Source organism: Sciurus carolinensis, chromosome 3, assembly GCF_902686445.1.
Source record: "Sciurus carolinensis chromosome 3, mSciCar1.2, whole genome shotgun sequence".
In the NCBI taxonomy this organism is placed as follows: domain Eukaryota; kingdom Metazoa; phylum Chordata; class Mammalia; order Rodentia; family Sciuridae; genus Sciurus; species Sciurus carolinensis.
This window is the reverse complement of record NC_062215.1, coordinates 24,964,479-24,983,951: the sequence shown is the minus strand read 5'-3', so window position 1 is coordinate 24,983,951 and position 19,473 is coordinate 24,964,479. Positions and strand designations below refer to the sequence as shown.

Below are 19,473 nucleotides of genomic sequence, written 5' to 3'. Positions count from 1 at the left end.
TTTTACTCTTGTTTCTAGGATTTCTCCCCATCCCCCACCCCCAGGCAGCCTAAAATATTTCAGAGTTCTTAAGAAAAAATGTTGCTAAGACTTTTTAGTTTTTATTTTTTAATAAATTTATACAACTGTTGTTTCACAAGTATTTCATACCACAAAAAAATCATTAAAAACTTCAGTTGCTCTTCATTACACAAGCCAGTTTTACAAACAAAAGAGAATCAGCCTAATAATAGTTTTGTTGTTGTTGTTATTGTTTTAAACTGGTTGTTTGACTAAATTTGGATAGAATTCTTAAAATGATTTCTGGTTCTCATTAGTTAATCTAGAATGAGTTTTGATTCATCCACCTCTCCCATAAACACTTCAAAATTTTTAAGAATTTTAATTTTAACAAATTAATTTCCACTCTGAAATATAACCTGAAAATATTTGCTCTGCACTTACATGATCAATTACTGAATACTTTTTTTTATGATTTTTCTTTTCGTTTCTAAAACGTGTCTATAAGGTGTGTAGGAAACAAATATTAGAGTTATTTTTAAATTGCTTTCCAATGAGGTTCCTAATCCCATCTCTTTCCCTTCCTCTTCCTCCCGGCCCCTCCTCTCGCCCCTCCCCTTTCTCTCCCCCCCACCTCCTTTTGTTCCTCCATTTTTCTTCCTGCTCCCGACACTGTCAATTCCTCTCCTCCTCCCCCTTTACCTTTATCCTCTTTTCAATTTTTCTTTTTTCTTTGTTGCTTCTCTTCCCCCTTTTATTATTCTCCTACTCCTCTGTTCCTCAACTCATTTCTCTTCTTTTTTTAATTAATGTTGATCTCCACTTCTATCCTTTTCTTCTCTCCTTCTCCCTCTCCCACTATCACAAACTTGTTATCATTCAGCCTGTTATTTCTGGTGAAGGGGAAGGATACAAAGATGCTTGAATTATTTTATACACAAAATAGGAAACTTGTTGCATTTTTTAAGAGAACCCAGGAGTGATTCAGACCCCAGAGCTCCTCCACCCTGGACTCCCAGCATTTGTTGTCTGAACACTTATTAGACACTTTTACTTCTTTGTATCAGTTTGTGTGTGTATCTTATGTTCTTTAAAACTAATTTTGTTACAAGTGTTTTATGTATCAAATCCTTGGGCGCAAAGACTATTGTCTCTCCCAGAGAGTCTAACACAGTGCCACAGAGGTGTCCAATAAAAATATTTTGAATAAGTATCTTTTGATACCATCTGAGAAAACATGACCAGTATGATTAAAGTGCTGTTCAGCCTGTTAGTGTCTTAAAAAAAAAGAGTCTTAATGAATAAGATACACCACAGTCATCAGATGAAATATCATTAATGCAGTCACTTGAAAGGTTAATTGGTCTCCATCAAGAATAGCAACCAAGGGACATCTCTGGGCTTGTCACTCCCTAGTTCTGTGACTATGATAATCCTGTATCCAGAGTCAACTGATGAACATCCTCTTCCTGGTGTCTGATCATTTAGTCAGAATTCTCAACTCAGGATTTCAGGTAGTCGTTGGCAACCTTCAGAGTTACTTGCTGCACCCCTGTTGCCTTTCTGGACTCTCCTGATGCCACACAGCCAAGATGACAATTTCAAGGGGGACATCCACAAACACCTTTTGCTAAGAGCTATCTAAGGGATTTCCTTCTGGGAGAGCAAGTTGCACCCCATTAACCATGTCAAGATTTGTCATTTTGTGTGTCACTCAAAGTCAAATTTTCTCTCCAGACAGTCTTCTTTCTTAATGATTCCCTGGCCCCCTGGTATGGCCAATTGTCCATATTAGATGTTTACTGAATGTTCTAGCTATCAGTACCAGCTGTGAACATTCAGAAGGCAAACCAATATTTATTGTGAAATGAATTAAAACAAAAATGAAACAAAGTCATGAAAATAGAGTCGGGTGGGTTTTTTTTAATCGTATTTATTTATTTTTTGGTGGGGTGATTTTTTTTTTTTTGAACTGGGGTTCAAAGCCAGGGCTTTGCAAATGGGAGGCAGATGCTTTGCCACTGAGCTACACATCTCAACCCTAGAGTTGGGTTTTTAAAAATGTTTCTGATATTTATTACTAGTAAGAACATAGTGAAATAAAACATTCTAAATAGCTGTGTGGGAGAAAAAAATGGTTTTAAATTTTTGGTGCATGAAGAATGATTTGAGGGTGGGTACTGAGGAGTGAATTTCGGGGGCACTCAGTCACTGAGCCACATCCCCAGCCTTATTTCATATTTTGTTTAGAGACAGGGTCTCACTGAGTTGCTTAGCTCCTTGCTTGTGCTGAGGCTGACTTCGAACTCGTGATTCTTCTGCCTCAGCCTCTGATGCTGGGATGACAGGCGTGTGCGACCGTTCCCTGTGAAAGGATGAGTTTAAAACAAGAACCTTGAAAATGTCACAGTTTAACTTAGAATTTGCACTGCTGAGCAACTTTCCTACCAAAAATTCTGTTTTAAGAAAATATTCACCCTTTTAGAGCAATGAAATTCTGCTTACCTGCTACAACATGCATGAATCTTGAAAATGTTATGCTAAATAAAATAGGGTAGACCCAAAAAGAAAATATTAAATGGTTCTTAATGGGTACAGAATTTCAACTTGGGATAATGAAAAAGTTTATGAGATGAACAGTACAATGTTTGCACAATAAAGTGAATGTGCTTAATGCTACTGCATTTTACACTTAAAGATTAAATTGTAAAAATTTTGTGCATATTTTACGATTTTTTTTAAAAAGAATTAGCTTCAAAATCTCAAAAAAATGAACAAAGATATATTATTTATTAATTGTCAAGAAAAAATTATTAATTATATAAATGCTCAAAAATAGGGTGGTATTCAAGTAACTTCTATTATAGTCACTTGATGAAATGAAATATTATGTTCAAAAAGGTTTAGAAATCCTTAAAGAAAAGATGATCAAAAGAGTACAGCACAGAATCGAGTATTTGTGCTCATATATTTCTGTTCATTGGAAACTTTTTGAATTACATGAGCATAAAAGACTAGAAACAAATTACTCTACGGAAACTCTTGCACAGTAGCCTGGAGACATACAAGAATATTCATAGCAGCATTGTTTATAACAAAACTAGAAATCACAGAAATGTCCATCAATAGGAAAAAGTAGAAATAAAACCTGGTAATGACCTTCAGCAACATACACTAACATGGTGAATCTCACAATGTTGATCAAAAAACCAACAACAACTAAAACTGAAGAATATGCACATTAATGTTGTGTTTATATAAGTTAAAAAATATGCAAAACTAAACTACATATTATTTAGGGATACATCCAGAAGAGAGAAAACATTAAAGAAAACAAAGGGAATGATAAATGCAAAATTCAAGATTATGTTTAATTCTGGAAAGGTACCATACACACAGAGCTGATTTCAGAGGGCACATTGGGCACCTCAAAGACACTGATTGTTCTAGTTTTTTAATCTGAGTGGTAGTTCTACAAGTACCGACTTTATTATTCTTGAAATCAAACAGGTAAATTTTATATTTATCTTTGTTAAGTATCAATATTTCATAGCAAAAACTGAAATAACAAGAATCTGGAGAGAAACTGTTACCAGTGATTCTTTTTGACTTTGAGAATATTAGTGCTTTCTCTGTGTGTGTCTCTGTTTCTCTCTCCTCCACTCCTATTTTCCAAGATTTCCAGACTAAGTCTATTATGTTTTTAAAACAAACTATTAAAATAGCAAATGAATACCCAAGTGAAACATCCCAGAGTACCTGTTGAAGCCCAGTAAGGAATAGTTTGGGATCATCTGCTGCCCCAAGGTTTGATTCCACCAGAATTCTTCCGTTAGTATCCATGGTTGAGGGTTAGTAGCAATTCACCCTGATCAATCACAAACATGGCTTGTCCTTAGCTAAAGGTCTGATTAATTATACATGTATTCATAATAAATTGAGATGGTATGTGCTGAAACTCAGGACCAGCATGATAAACAACAGGGAGCAAGCCCGCAGATTCACATGTACCCAGTCTGCCTTGGATCCTGCAGACTCCTTGCTGTTTTCAATTCCCAAGTGGGATCATTTCATTTGCATTCATTGAACTCCTCTAAGAGTGAAACCCATCTCCCTCATCAGTCCAAGAGTTTCTTGGTGTGGGAACATGTCTTATAAAACACTGGAAACCACAGGGCAGGATCCATGTTGCTTCCTTTCTCTAAGTGAGTGGTTTCCATTATTTTCACCAGCTATGACCTCCTTAATTATCATTCCATGAGCCTAGTGGTTTTTTTTTGTGTTTTTTTTTTTTTTTTTTTTTTTGTTGTTGTTGTTGTTGTTGTTGATGAACACAATACTTTTTCTTTATTTTTTTAATTATTATTGTTATGCAGTGCTGAGGATCCAACCTAGTGCCTCACATGTGCCAGGCAAGCACTCAACCACTGAGCCACAACCCCAGCTCTAGTCCAGTGTTTTGAAAAAGGTTACATAGCAAAAAGTTACATCAATCCAAGTAATAAAAAAAGTTTTCTTACATTGGTGGCCAACCTTTCCCTGGTGGTCTAGTGGCTGGGATTCAACCTTTCATATTGAATAGCCATGCAGAAATTCTGCTCTACACAAGTGGTAAGAGTTTCCACTAATTCCACCAAAAGCAAAGAGACTTGGCATTGGAATTTGCCCACACAGCCTTGCCTGGATCAGATGTCCCGTTTGTTAGATGTCCTACAGATAAACCAGTGCACCCTCCTTTCTTTCTTCTGAGAGCCCAATCTCAGGACTAGGGTTTGAGAAATATGACCCAGGACCAGTTTCCAGAGTTTTAGAACTTTCAGAGGAGAGGGAAGAAAAGACAAGACAGAGGAACATTTCAAAACATGGCTTGTATCATTGTTCCTACTTTATAGGTCTACTCTGCTTCAGATCAGTGGCAAGAGCAGGATTTTAACCCAGGTGTGCCTGGAGCCCAAGTCTTTATTCTTGCCTTTATACCAGTGCTTTGCAGTGTTCAAAGCATTTAAAGTCCCAGTGCAACCCACATCTGTATCACAATTTATGTTATACAAAGCTATAAAAACAATTCAAGCCAGATGCGGTAGCACATGCCTATAATCCCAATGATTTGGGAGGCTGAGGCAGGAGGATCGCAAGTTCAGAACCAATTGTAGCAATTTAGTGAGACCCAAAGCAACTTAGCAAGACCCAGTCTCAAATTAAAACATAAAAAGGGCTGGGGACGGGGCTTAATGGTCTAGCACCCCTGGATTCAATCCCCAGTACCACAAAAGAAAAAAATAAATTAAAATTGCTATCATGACAGAGAAAGAATGAAGTACTGATTAAAGAAGAATTAAAGAGACATAAAAATGAATTGTAATACATGATCCTAGAATGGATCAAATAATGGAGGGGAATTCTCTAAAAGACATTACTGGGATAATAGAAAAAATTAGATTATGGACTCTATATCAATGTTACATTTCTTGAATTGGATATGTGTACTTGCTGTGTAACATAAGTGAATACATAAGTGAATATCCTTGCTATCTGAAAATATACATTAATGTATTAAGTAGTAAAGAAACATTATACTATCTACTCTCAAACGTTTAGAGTAGTCTACCTGGGCAGATAGATGAATGATAAAACAAAAATGGCAAAATTTTAAAAGTTGGTCATTCTGGGTAGAAGATGGGTTGGAGTTCTCTGTATTATTTTTTCAATTTCCCTATACATTTGAAATTGTTTCAAAATTAAGAATCTCCAGGGGACTGGGAATGGGGCTCAGTGGTAGAGTACGTGTGAGACACTGGGTTTGATCCTCAGCACCACACAAAAATAAAAAATAAAATAAAGTTATTGTGTTCATCTACAACTAAAAATATTTTTTAAAAAGAAGAAGAAGAATCTTTAAGAAGGATGGGCACAGTGTCACATGCCTGTAATCTCAACAGCTCAGAAGGCTAAGCCAGGAGGATTTCAAGTTTGAGACCAGCCTGAGCAATTTAACAAGGTCCTAAGCAACTTACTGAGACCTGTCTTAAATAAATAAATAAATAAAAGGGCTAGGGATGTGGCTCAGTGGTTCAGCACCCTTAGGTTCAATCCCCAAAACACACACACACCCCAAAAAATGTGGGGGGAGAATCTTTAGGTAACAGGGCAAAGTGGTATGTACTTGTAACCCCAACTACTCAGGAGGCTGAGGAGCAAGGATTTCTTGAGCCAAGGAGTTCCAAGTCAGCCTGGGCAACATAGCCAAGACCTAGTTTCTTACCAAAAAAATTTTTGAGCTAGGGCATGATGGTACAGATCTGTAATCCCAGTGACTGGGGAGGCTGAGATAGGAGGATCCCAAATGTGAGACCAACCTGGGCAACTCAGTTTGACTGTATCAAATTTTTAAAAAATTAATAAAAAAGGTAGGCTCGGGATATAGCAAAGCACCCCTGGGTTCAATTCCTAGTAACACTAAATCTTCCTTCTAGTATACACAGTTAGGTCTGTCTCCAAAGCCCTTTCTGCCAAAATAAACTTCCATAACCTTCTAGGTCCCAGGTACTGGGCTGAATTAGCCTGATTTCCTAATTTCATTTCATATCATTTAATAAGGAAACCCAGCACAGTGGCAGAATCCCAGCAACTTGAGAGATTGAGGCAGGAGAATCACAATTTCAAAGCCGATCTGGGCAATTTAGCAAAACTTTGCCTCAAAATAAGAGGAAAAACAGGACTGGGGATGTAGCTCAGTGGTAAAGCACCCCTGGGTTTGATTCCCAGTACCTTTTTAATGGGGAGGGGAGATGTTTCTGCCAACACTTTCAGGGTTCCCTCAAGTAAACAAGACATTAACTTGATACTTATCTGTAAAAAAAGGCAGGACAGGTTTTGTTTTATTTTGTACTAAGGATTGAACTTGGGATGCTCAACCACTAAGCTTTTTAAATTTTTTATTTTGAGACAGGATCTTGCTTCATTGCCCGAGGTGTCCTCAAACTTTGCAATCCTCTTGCTTAAAAGCACCCCACTCTACCCTGCCCCAGTAGCTGGGATTACAGCCATGCACCAACCACCAGGCTGGGTGAGGAAGGGTAAATTTTGGTGTTCCTTTCAACTTAGGGACAAATTAAAACTCAGAATGTTAAGGGCTTTGTCTAAAGTCAAACTTAACTTTAGAAGTAGGGGAAGGTGGAGCTGGAGCTTGAATCCTCCAAATCTTCTCTCCGTGCCCCACCAAGATGTTCCCTAATATAATTAAGAAGGGGCTTGTTTTCTGGAGTTGCAGATGTTCCTACCCATTGCAGGAGGGGGATGTTCCACTAGAGAGTTTGCGAACTGCTCCAACCTCCCAGGCTCCTGCAAACACATCCCTTCCCTCAGTTCCCTGGGATGTGTTCTCACCAGGGGACAGAGGGGCTCAGAATCCCTCTCTCCCTGGGAGCTTCAGTCCTTTGGTCTTTTATCCTAAATGGATAAGGTGGCCCCCAATGATCTCTGCCTCTTGGTATTCACACCTATGTGCACCCCCTTCCCTCCAGCAGGGTTCCCTGGAAGTGAGGACCTGGTGGCCACCCTCCTAGTTCTAACTCTTCATTTCTCCTCCCAGGGATTAGGCAGCAAATGCTAAAGTTCGAGCTATTTCCCTGACAAACAAAAGACTTTGAAAACAGCAAAAGGAATTGGGATAAGATCTGGGAGGGGATTTCTAAAGTGAGTGCTTTAGCAAATGGCCAGGAAAGACTTGAAAACCAACCTGGAAAGTATCTCTCTTGACCTAAGTGGTGTTGGGGGATGGTATGGTCAAAAATGTTTGGGACTGTGACTGTGGTTGTGGTGTAACTGGGAAGGAAAGCAGGAGGTAGTCCTTCTAGGAATCAGCACAACCAATGACTCACTTGCCTTGTCACTTCTTGTCTGCTGGTCTGCAGGAGGTAAAAGAGGGATCAGAGAGGGAAGTTGACATTCTGAGTCAGTCAGTGAGTTTGAAGACCAAAAGAACTTCAAAAGTAGCGTCCACAGCAGGGAGCCTGAGGCCAGCACTCTGAGTCAGGCTGGTCTGGCTTCGAGCTGGGCCTGGAATGTCTGCAGTGGCCTTGCGGGGAGATGGTGGTAGTGAGTCACCACTGGGAACTGGAAGAGTCAGCAAACACCAAATGTTCTTCTGCTCTTTCAGGGGCTCCATCTCATCACCCATGAAGGGCTATGTGTCAGTCAGATTTTAATCACTATGACAAAGTAACCTTGAGAAAAATCAACTAAAGAAGAAAAGAGCCAGGCATGGTGGTGAGATCCTGTTTGGAAAAAAAAAAAAGACAATTCTGGGGATGTAGTTCAGTGGTAGAGAGCCCCTGGGTTCAATCTCAAGCACTGCCAATTTTAAAGAAAAGGAAAAAAATTCTATTTTGGCTCATATTTTCAGAGGATTAAGTTCATGGTCACTTGGCCCTCTCACTTTGGGCCAGTGGTAAGACAGGGAGCATGTGGCAGAACAGAGCTCCTGTCCTTATCACAGCCAGGAAGCAGAAAGGAAGGGGCCAGAGACAAGACAAACCTTTCCAAGGCATGTCCCCAATGACCTACTTCCTTCAACGAGGTTCCACCTCCCCAGAGTCAGTTCAGTTATGAACCATCAGTAGTCTCATCTATTGATGGGATCCCAGCCATCCAGTCACTTCCCAAAAGCCCCACCTCTGAACCTTGCTGCCCTGGAAACCAAGCGTTCAGCACAGGAGCCCTGGGGGGATATTCCAGACCCAAGATGCAACAGGCCGGGAGGCAGGAGCCTGGGTCCCCTGGCCCATCACTTCTTCTTATCTTGCCTTGTGAACACCTGACTTCCATGTCACCATGCCCACCCCTATACATTCCCTCCACCTATCTGAGTTTAAGGCCAGTTGGGATGTCTCCCTGCCTCCCATCCCACATCCTCTCTGATCCTCAGTTCCTGGAAATTCTCTGTAGTGGAACAGGGGGAGGGATGACTCTGCTCCCTTCTGAGTTTCCCCATCCCCAGCCCACCCGAAACTGCACAGGACTCTGCACATCAGGGCCTTGTTCTTTACGATGTGGTCAGGTTGACTGAACTGCCAGTTGGATTTATTGAACTATTTTGATCAAGTCCAGCAGGCCCTGGGTTGGGGGGTGTAGCGCAGTGGTAGATGGCATGCTTAGCATTCTTCAGGCCCTGGGTTTGATCCCCATCACTGCAAAAAAAATAAATACCTAGCTCAAACAACCAAATAATAACGAACCCAATAAGAAGTCCAGCAGGTCCTACCAATACCCAGAAACTTCCCAAGGTCATCTTTTCCATTTTCCTGCCTCTCTAGTTGCTGTGGTGGTGGAGGTCAGGTGTGCTATATCGGTGCCTCTTGGGAGAGCAGTTGACTTTTTCTTTGATCTGCTCCTGTGTCCCTCCCCATGTTGATCTCCAGGAGTGTGGCGCTTACAGGATTGAACAGGTGCTCTGGACTTGGTGGCCCTCACTATATCCCCTGCCCTGGCCACCCTGCACCTCCCACAGCCCAGGATACATCCTTTCTTGTCTATCCACTTGGGGAACAAGGGTCAAAGATCAAAGTGAAACTGGGAGACAGAAGTGGAAGGGGTGGGATGGGCACTTAAGGCAAATGACCTTAAAAGTAGCCCACCCCAAAAACACCCAGAGAAAGGTGGGACTCACAGCCACTAGAACTCACGGTAGAGCCTTCCCTGACTCTGGTTTGGCACCAGACTTGGGGGTTCCAGGGAGCAACGTCCTCTTTCTTGGATACCCTCTGCCTTCAGGTAGGCGTGCCCAGGCTTTGACATATCATTCTGAGCCCATTAACTGTTGCTCAGCAGAAAGCAATATCCAGGGACCCCATTCCCTCCGGAGGTTGAATCTGAATTCATGTCTAATATCTGCCCATGGGTAGCTGGGAGATGGAATTTAAGGAGCTCGCTCTGGGAGAAGTTTTTGTAGATGATGAGCAATAAGTAAGTGGGCAGGTTAGGTTTCCAGGAGGCAGAGGTGGGCAACCCTCCTAGTCCAGGGACCTCTCATCCCACGCACTTAACTTCATGCTAGATCTACTCCCAGGCCAGCACGTCCACCTGGGAAGCGAAGTGACCTTTATCAGCCCTGGGGTAATAGGCAGAACATGAGCACAACTGTTTCTGGTTCCAGAGACTCAGGTTGAGTGCACAGGGGGAAGGACCCAGGAAGGATGCCTTAGGGGTTTGCCAAAAATGCAGTCCGCACCCTGCCCCCTTCAAAACCCAGAGTTCCTGGAGGCAGAGCCTCCTGCTAAGCATGTGGAGAAAAAGCAAAGAAAGCACTCCAAGGACGCACGACACAACCTCTGGCTCTTGTTGCTTTTCTAAGACAGCCTGATCAGAAACAAGATGCCCCTGCCCCGGAGAGCCCAGTATGACAGAGGGCACAGTGTGACCTCAGAGGGCCCCATGCTGACAGAGGAGGCAGCACGACACACTTCTCTCACATAGAAGAGTAAGGCATCGAGGAGGGGGCTTGTGTCTCACGAACCTTTACAGATAGAATGGTAGTTGCCCCACCTTCCTCCAAGTTCCCAAGTCGTAACTATATCTCAGTCTAAGCTGGGCACGATGGCACGCGCCTGTCATCCCAGTGGCTTGGGAGGCTGAGGCAGGAGGATTGCAAGTTCAAAGCCAGCCTCAGCAACTTAGCAAGACCCTATCATAAAATAAAATACAAAACCGGCTGGGAATGTGTCCCAGTGGTTAAGTTCCTCCAGGTTCAATCCCTGGTACCCCCTCCATCACCCCCCCAAATATATATCTCATTCTATCCTACCTCTAAGCAGCCATCACTGGGAAACTTCAATAGCATTCTCCAGGCCTTTCCCCAGCCTGCTCAGACACCCCCTAGAATGTAGGGTGTTCAATGACTAGAGCCTCTTCTCTTACCCCAAAAGTAGCCTATTGCTTTCTAGAAGTGCCCCCGCACCACCAGGCAGCCACCATACCCAAGTCTGCCCTCACCAAGCTAACCCTCCAATTGAGCTACCCATACAGGAAGTAGGGCACAGAAGAATAGTGAACCCTGTAACCAGAAGGGAGGAGGGAGAAGAGAAAATAGGGTATTTTAAGGTACCCTGCCCGTTGGCAACCCCAGATAGCAGCTGGAGATATCCAAATGTTAATCACCAATTAGCACAGTCCAGGTAGAAGGGCAATGTCATTATGTGTAAAATGGGCTTAATGTAGCGGGAGCTGTGGGCTTAATTTCTTGAGATAAGATGCTTTTAGGCTAATCAGCGGGTCTATAATGCCTGGATATAAAGGAGCCAAGGCAGACTTTCTTGAGGTAGGCTCCAACTGGCCAGCAGGTAGAAGGAAGGGATCCCATCCTGCCCTTCTTCTGGAAGAGCCAGATAGGAAGTCAGGTAAGAGAGAGCGGCTGGGCTAGGGAGGGAAGGAATGACCTGAGAGGAGGTGAACTCTGGCTACCTGAGATGCTGGGCTCCCAGGCATCTCACTCTCCCCTGAGAAACAGGAAGTCACCTCCTATGGTTTCTAAGGAAGGTCGGGTCTTGCAGCCCACACCTCTTCAGGTCTAGCTTTGGTTTTCAGGCCATTAAAGAGTGTGACAAGTTTCCTCATTGTTCATCCTCTCAACTGAAGAACCACCATGAAACGGATCAAACTCCCACAAGAAGGGGAGAGGTCAGACTTTAGGATGACATTTCCTGAGTCACAATAGTTAAGCCTAAGAAGGGAGATGTTTCTGTACATGGTTTTCATTTAGGGCAAGAGGGCTATAATGATTTAGGTGAGAAATCAGGAAGTCTGGCTCTCATGAACCTGGGAGGCTCTAAGGGGAGAGACTTGCTTAATTGGATACCTATGGTGTCTGGCCTCTGGAGCCAGGGAAAGGAGGTATCCCTGCAGACAGGCCTTCACTGCTTTACTCCGCCTAGATCTTTCCACCATTGCCCTTCTCCGCCCCATTCAGAGTCCACTGAAGACAAAACTAAGCAGGATCATCTCTTGGTCAGGCCCAGTGACCCTTCTTGTCACTACCTCTCATCCCGGCAACTCCACCTTCCCCAAGGCGCTGCCCCAACCTTTTGGAGTCATCCCTCCCCCAGCTTTCAGCACCTGCCCAGGTCCTGGCATTGCACGACTTCCGGGCTGCACCCGCATCCTCTCCTCCTGACCCTTTTCTTTCTCAGAGTGGAAACTACCCCCCTTGGAAGATGATGGCCATGAAGACCTGCTCTCTGCTGTTGGTGCTCCTGTTCCTGGCAGTGGGGCTGGGAGAGAAGGAAGAAGCTCTCTCCAGGTAGGAGTTGTAGAAAGGCAGAGGGTTGAGGAATAACCAGGCTCAGGACTGGGTTCACGGGGAAGGTGAGAAAGCTTCCCCAAGCTGAGAGGAGAGAAGTAGGAGAAAAGTCTGCCAGCAGCCCGGGTGCAGAATGAGGATGGGACCAGAGACTTACGAGCTACAGCCGCAGTGGGAAAGACTGGTTAGATGTTTGGATTTCAGGAAGGATTTCTCAATGTCTGCATTCTCAAGAAGATGACATCATCTCCTTGGTTTGTTATATATATATTTATTTATTTATTTATTTATTTATTTATTTTTTTTTTGGTTAGGTACCAGAGATTAAACCCAGAGGTAATTTACTACTGAGCCACAGACCCAGTTCTTTTTATTTTTACTTTGAGACAGGGTCTCACTGAGTTGCTTAGGACCTTGCTAAATGGCTGAGGCTGGCCTTGAACTTGCAATCCTCCTGCCTCAGCCTCCTGAGTTGCTGGGATTAGAGGCGTGCGCCACCTCACCCAGCCAGCTTCTCCCTTTCTGGTAAAAGCTTCAGCCACTCGGTGATATGGGTGGATGTCTTCACTAGATCATACAGAGAGCCTCCAGGGCTCAGGCACAGGGGTATGTGAACAGTGACCCACTGCTGCCTCCTGTCTTCAGGGAGACAGACAAGAAGCACTTAGGTCTATTGCAGATGGTCCTGAGCACTGGGATGAAAAGCCGACAATATGGTGACTATAACAGGGGCTCTGGTGGTCTTTCAAGGACTGAGAGAGTTTGTCTAAGGAGAGTTGGGCCTTCTCAGATGCAAGGACACACCACGTGTCCGTGTTAATTTGGCACATGTAAAGTCGTCCCTGTGAGGGAAGCTGTCAGAAACACACAGGAGAGACGCATCATGTGGACGTTAAGGCTATAGCCCAGGGCCCAGTTTGCCTGTGGTGAGTCCTGGATCTGCCACCTGCACTGTATGGCACCTTGGTTTCCTCATTCACACAATGGGGTAGGGCTGGGGCGTAGCTCAGTAGTAGAGCACTTGCCTAGCATGTGCGAGGTCCTGGGTTCCATTCCCAGTACTGACAAAGCGGGCCATGGAGATTGGGGTGGAGATATTTCCCAGGGATGTTATAAGGGTTAGATGATTTTATGTACTGAAGGGTTTATAGAGAACCTGAGTAGTAGGAAGTGATCTTCTGTGAGATGATGATGATGATGATGATGATGATTAAAAGTGAACCAAAGAACTGAATCAGGCAGGACCAAGGCAAGAGGAAGAAATCAGAAAACTGAGCTGGGCATGGGGGTGCATGCCTGTAATCCCAGCAACTCCATTGGCTGAGGCAGGAGGAGGCAAGTTCCAGGCCAGCCTCAGCAACTTAGCAAGACTCTGTTTCAAAATAAAAAATAAGAAGAGCCAGGGATGTAGCTCAGTGGTAGAGCAAACCCTTTGTTTCAATCCCCAGTACGAAAAAAAAAAAAAAAAAAAAAAAAAATCACGAGAATGTGTGATTCAGTTCTTTGCCCAGAATCTGGAAACACACAGAATGCAGGAAGAAAGTCCTTGAACACTTGAACTGGGAGAAAAGTCCCAGAGAGCTAGGGACCTTATCCTCAGTTGCCAATGAATTGACAACAGGGTGTCTCCATAAAAACTGGCTCCCAAGAAACGGGGCTGGTTTGTTGTATGCCTGACTTCTCTTGGAGGCAATCCAATCCTTTGCCCCCAAATTATGATCTCTGGCTCCTGCCCCTTCTCTGGCATCCTGGTTTTCATCTGTCCTCCCTCAGATCCCATGCTAAGGTTGGTGGCTCCCGGCCTCGAGGCCCCAGGTATGCAGAGGGAACTTTCATCAGTGACTACAGTATTGCCATGGACAAGATCCACCAACAAGACTTTGTGAACTGGCTGCTGGCCCAGAAGGGGAAGAAGAATGAGTGAGTCATTCTGTACCCACTCCTCTTCCACACGCCCTGGCTTTTCTGTGTTCAGATCAGGTTGCCATATGTAGTCACATAGGCAGCATGGTCACAAATCCAGTGGCACCTGTCACTAGATAAGGATGGCGAGTTGGAAATGGAGATCCTGACTCTGGCAGCAGTCGGTCTAGGGGTGATGAGGGCCAGTTTCTCCTCCTTATCCTCCTCTTCTTCTCCTCCTCCTCCTTCTTCTCCTCCTCCTCCTTCTTCTCCTCCTCTCCTCCTTCTTTTCCTCCTCCTCCTTCTTCTTCTCCTTCTCCTTCTCTTTCTCCTTCCTCTTCCTCTCCTTCCTCCTCCTACTCCTCCTTCTCCTCCTTCTCCTCCTCCTCCTTCTCCTTTCTTCTTCTCTTTCTCCTTCCTCTTCCTCTCCCTCCTCCTCCTTCTCCTCCTTCTCCTTCTCTTTCTCCTTCCTCTTCCTCTCCCTCCTTCTCCTCCTCCTCCTCCTTCTTCTCCTCCTCCTCCTCCTTCTCCTCCTCCTTCTCCTCCTCCTCCTTCTTCTCCTCCTCTCCTCCTTCTCCTCCTCCTTCTCCTCCTTCTTTTTCTTCTTCTCATTCCTCTTCCTCTCCCTCCTCCTTCTTCTTCTCCTTCTCCTCCTCCTTCTTCTCCTCCTTCTCCTTCTCCTTCTCCTTCTCTTTCTCCTTCCTCTTCCTCTCCCTCCTCCTTCTCCTCCTTCTCCTCCTCCTTTTTCTTCTTCTCCTTCTTCTCTCTCTCCTTCCTCTTCCTCTCCATCCTCCTCCTCCTCCTCCTCCTCCTTCTCCTCCTCCTTCTTCTCCTTCTCCTTCCTCCTCCTCCTCCTCCTCCTCCTCCTCCTCCGCTGCTGCTGCTGCTTCTTCTTCTTCTTCTTCTTCTTCTTCTTCTTCTTCTTCTTCTTCTTCTCTTACTCTTCTTCTTCTCTTTCTCCTTCCTCTTCCTCTCCCTCCTCCTCCTTCCTCCTCCTCCTCCTCCTCCTCCTCCTCCTCTTCTTCTTCTTCTTCTTCCTCTCCTCCTCCTTTTCCTCCTCCTCCTCTTCTTCTTCCTTCTTTTTTGTTAGAAGAATCATTTGTTGCATTGATTAGTATAGCAAGGTGGCTACCCACAGTCAGAGTTCCAACCTTTTACTTCTGAGAGGAGGAATTGGGGAAATATGTGGAAACTCAGAGAGGATCCCCAGGGGGCTGGGGATATAAACTGGAGGCTGGGCAGCTTCCAATGACTGGTGGTGGCCACTTCAGACTTTGGCAATAAACTGCCCTGTACTTGCTTACTACAACAAGTCTCTTTCTGTGCTCTTGCCTGGTAAATTCTAAAGAGGTGCCACTGGTGGAGGCAATTAAAGATAAATGGTGGGGAGGCTGAGTGGAGAAAGAGATACCCTTGCTCCCAGGATTGAGGTACCAAAGGTTTAAGTGTCCTTGGAAGGGGAACATCTGTAGTCTCTTCTAGCCCATCCACACCCTAATCTTCTGCTTACTAGCTGGAAACACAATATCACCCAGAGGGAGGCCCAGACCCTGGAACTGGCTGGGCAATCTCAAGGGAATAAGGAGGCAGCAGAGCAGCTGAGGTGAGTCTCCCATGGGGAAAGGGAGGGAACAGAGCCTCCCAGGTCACCCCATCTCACTTTTATCTCTCCCACACTCCAGAGCATAAGCATCTTCTGCCATAAGCATCCTCTTTTCCCCAGACTTCAAAGAGGAACCTCCAGTCAGGCACAGTGGTACACACATGTAATTCCAGTGATTCAGGAGACTGAGGCACGAGGATTGCAAACTGGAGGCCAGCATGGGAAACTTGCACCCTGTCTCAAAATAAAAAATAAAAGGGTGGGCTGGGGGTATAGCTTAGTGGCAGAGCATTTGCCTAGCACGTGTGAGGCACTGGGTTTAATCCTTATACCACATAAAAATAAACAAATAAAATAAAGGCATTCTACCCATATACAACTACAAAAATTTTAAAATGCATAATGTAAAAGTAAAAGACATGATCTCAAAATAAATAAATAAATAAAAGGACTAGGGATAGTTCAGTGGTAAAGCACCCCTGGGTTCAATCCCCAGTACCACGAAAAACTTCTGGGGGTTAAACCAAACTCACAGAGGAGGGGTTGTGCGAGTTTCTGGGCTAGGATTTTTTTTTCTTTTTTACAGTGCTAGAGATCAAACCCAGGGCCTTGTGCATGCTAGGTCAGTGTTCTACCACTGAGCTATAGTCCCAGCTCTTGGGTAGTTTCTAAGACCCACGACTAGTGTACACACAGTTTCACAAGACAAGGAGGGACAAGGAACGGGAGATCTTAGGATGTGGATTCTCCACTGCTCCCTGCCAAATCTCAGGAAGACTGGGAAATGGGGGATTCCTCCCAAGCCCAGTCCCTTGAAATCAGCTACCTGCTGCCTGAAACCAAGAGGAATGTGGCACAAAGAGTGAATGTCTCCCAGGGAACCTAGGGTCTCTAGGATGCATTCATTTAAATGTGAGTTGGCTTTCTTTCTTTCTTTCTTTCTTTCTTTCTTTCTTTCTTCTTTCTTTCTTCTTTCTTCTTTCTTCTTTCTTTCTTTCTTTCTTTCTTCCTTCCTTCCTTCCTTCCTTCCTTCCTTCCTTCCTTCCTTCCTTCCTTTCTCTCTCTCTCTCTCTCTCTCTCTCTCTCTCTCTCTCTCTCTCTCTCTTTTTTAGTACCAGGGATTGAACCTAGGGGTGCTTATACAGACAGACAGGGTCTTGCTAAGTTGCCTGGGGCCTCACTAAGTTACTAAGGCTGGCTTTGAACTTGCAATCCTCCTGCCTCTGCCTCAGCCTCCCAAGCCACTGTGATTACAGGGATTCACCACCATGCCTGGTTTGCAGCAAGCAGGTTTCTTTTTTTGGTACTGGGAATTAAACTCAGGGATGCTTGCCACTAAGCTACATCCCCAAGTCTTTTTATTTATATTTTATTTTGAGACAGGGTCTTGCTAAATTGCTGAGTCTGGCTTTGAACTTGGGATTCTCCTGCCTCAGCCTCCTTAGTCACTGGGATTACAGGCATGCAGCACCACGCCTGGCCTTGCAGTAGATTCCTGTTTAACTTTGCCTGTACTGAAGAGCTCCTATTGCCCAGGCAGGCAGAGCTGGGTGAGGCAGGATCTGAGAACAGAGATAACCAAGAGGCAGCTGTGTTGGCTCTGTCCCCGCTTCCAAGGGCCCCTTGAGGTCCCAGGTCCTGTATTTGCTTTCTCTGGGTGAGGTCCATACTCAAGCAGGCTCCCCACAGGCTGTCTTCTTTGCAGTTCTCCACCCAAGAACCCCTGTGATGAAGATCTACTAAAGGAGTTGTTGACTCAAAAGCTGCTGGCCTGGATGGTGGACCAGACAGAGCTCTGCAGATTCAGGTGGGGGAGAATAGTGGCTTTGGGCATGTTGCACAGTGATTAGAAGCTTGAGTTTCTGGGTTACTCATGAATTCAGATTTCCTCACCCCAAGTGCTAGGGACATGGAACCCAGGGCCTGAGGCATGCTAAGCAAGCTGAACCATACCCCAGCCCCTAGTCAGATCTCTACCCCAATACACACTGGCAAATTACTTAGCCTTTCTGAACCTCAGTGTTTTCATTAAAATGAGAGCTATTTAAACCATTTCATGGGAGGCTGGGGTTTACCCATGTGGTAGAGCACTTGCCTACCATGCCATTCTCAGCATAGGTTTGGGGATGGAATGGAGGGCTTATTAATGGATCGTGGTGAAATTTATATAAGATAACGCAAGTGATGAGCTGAGAGGAATAATAAGAGTTGAGAAGTATTAGCAGTTGTCATTACTACTGGAATTTCCCTCTCATTGACCTCCTGTCCCAGTTCCTCCCCAGAGCTCAGCTGTCCATCCTATTCTCAAATTTCCCTCTGGACCCTGGGGCCATGACACCTTCCCAGTGATGAAAACCCCTGTAGTCGGAGGCCCCTTGCCCTGTTCTGCAGACACTGATGGTCTCAGTGGTCACAAGCTAGAAAATCCTTCAGTCTATATATGCAGTCCTGGAGAAAGGGACTAAAGACGACAGACTCAGGCACCTGAGGATGAGACAGGACACCCATCCGATAGGCAGACGCCAAGCAAGGCACAGACACTGAACCACATCCAGACTTTAATACTGGGAAACTGGGAAGGGATAGAGAGGGAAAATCTGGAAAAGCATCTGCCAGAGGGTAAAAAGGGAATGTGACCAACCTAATAGAAAAGAGATATGAGAAAATCACCACAGAAAAGTGGGTAACTGTCTCTGTAGTGTTGTGAATTATTTTGATTATTTATCATTAAAAAGATCATTTGAAGATGGGAGTGGTTTGGCTATGGCTGGGTGCTAGGATAAACAAACTTGCTGAGCTGACTCCTAGTTGATAACGACTCCCCTCCACCCCCTCCTCTTGTTTCTCCATTCTCCCAGGTCTCAGTGACTGACCAAACCCAGTTTCAGGACTGGACTCTGCCCTTCACTTACTCAGCCCCTGCTTCCGCCCAACTCCAGAGTCCCCAAGAGAAACCAAACCAATAAAGTAGAAGCTGAAATAAATCATTGTGCCCATTGTGAAAATATATTCAAATGTCAACCGAGCAATAACAGGTTGTGTTTGTGGGTATCTGTGTGCTTACGGCTCCCCATAAAAAGGGATACACATCTGTTAATTCATCTCTTCATTGAAACACTTAGCGGAAGCAACATAGGCAGGGACTCTGCTAAATATAGTGTACAAACAGCAGTGAAGAAAATGGACACAAGGCTTGTCCCTGAGGAGTTTCAGGTCTAGCAACAGACACTTGCCTTAATCTCCCCTCCCACACTCACCCCCTAAGGGGATGGAACCCAGGAGTATTCTACCACTGAGCTACATCCCCAGTCCTTTTATTTTGAGACGGAGTCAGAATTTCCCAGGCTGGACTTTTTTTTTTTTTTTTTTTTTTTTTGCGGCACTGGGGATCGAACTCAGGGCCTTGTGATTACGAAACAAGCACTCTACCAGCTGAGCTATCTCCCCAGCCCCCAGGCTGGTCTTAAATGTAGGATCCTCTGCCTTAGCCTTCCCCAGTCTACCATGGTGCCTGGGTAGTTTGGTTTTTTTTTTTTTTTTGGTATTGGGGATTCAATAAACCAGTGGTGCTTTACCACTGAGCTTCATCCCCTGTACTTTTAAGTCTCACTAAGTTGCCTAGGGCCTCGCTAAATGACTGAAGCTGTGGCCAGTCACGGAGATTACAAGTGTGTGC

General features: G+C 44.7%; 1 protein-coding gene across 1 annotated transcript; it reads left to right on the top strand.

Annotated features, from left to right (window-relative positions):
• The first annotated feature begins 12,206 nt into the window (after positions 1-12,206).
• On the top strand, positions 12,207-18,665 carry Gip (gastric inhibitory polypeptide). The gene is made up of 5 exons (XM_047543792.1): positions 12,207-12,292; positions 14,066-14,212; positions 15,708-15,797; positions 17,503-17,604; positions 18,656-18,665. Exons 1-5 carry the CDS (start codon positions 12,207-12,209, stop codon positions 18,663-18,665), a joined length of 435 nt encoding a protein of 144 aa, XP_047399748.1.
• Positions 18,666-19,473: the final 808 nt, after the last annotated feature.

What these genes read in the sequence shown, in the direction of transcription:
- Gip (XM_047543792.1), top strand. Translation starts at nt 12,207, where the DNA reads ATGATGGCCATGAAGACCTGCTCTCTGCTGTTGGTGCTCCTGTTCCTG. An exon ending in AAGGAAGAAGCTCTCTCCAG is followed by an intron (nt 12,293 to 14,065) that starts GTAGGAGTTGTA and finishes GTCCTCCCTCAG; the next exon opens with ATCCCATGCTAAGGTTGGTG. An exon ending in GAGGCAGCAGAGCAGCTGAG is followed by an intron (nt 15,798 to 17,502) that starts GTGAGTCTCCCA and finishes TCTTCTTTGCAG; the next exon opens with TTCTCCACCCAAGAACCCCT.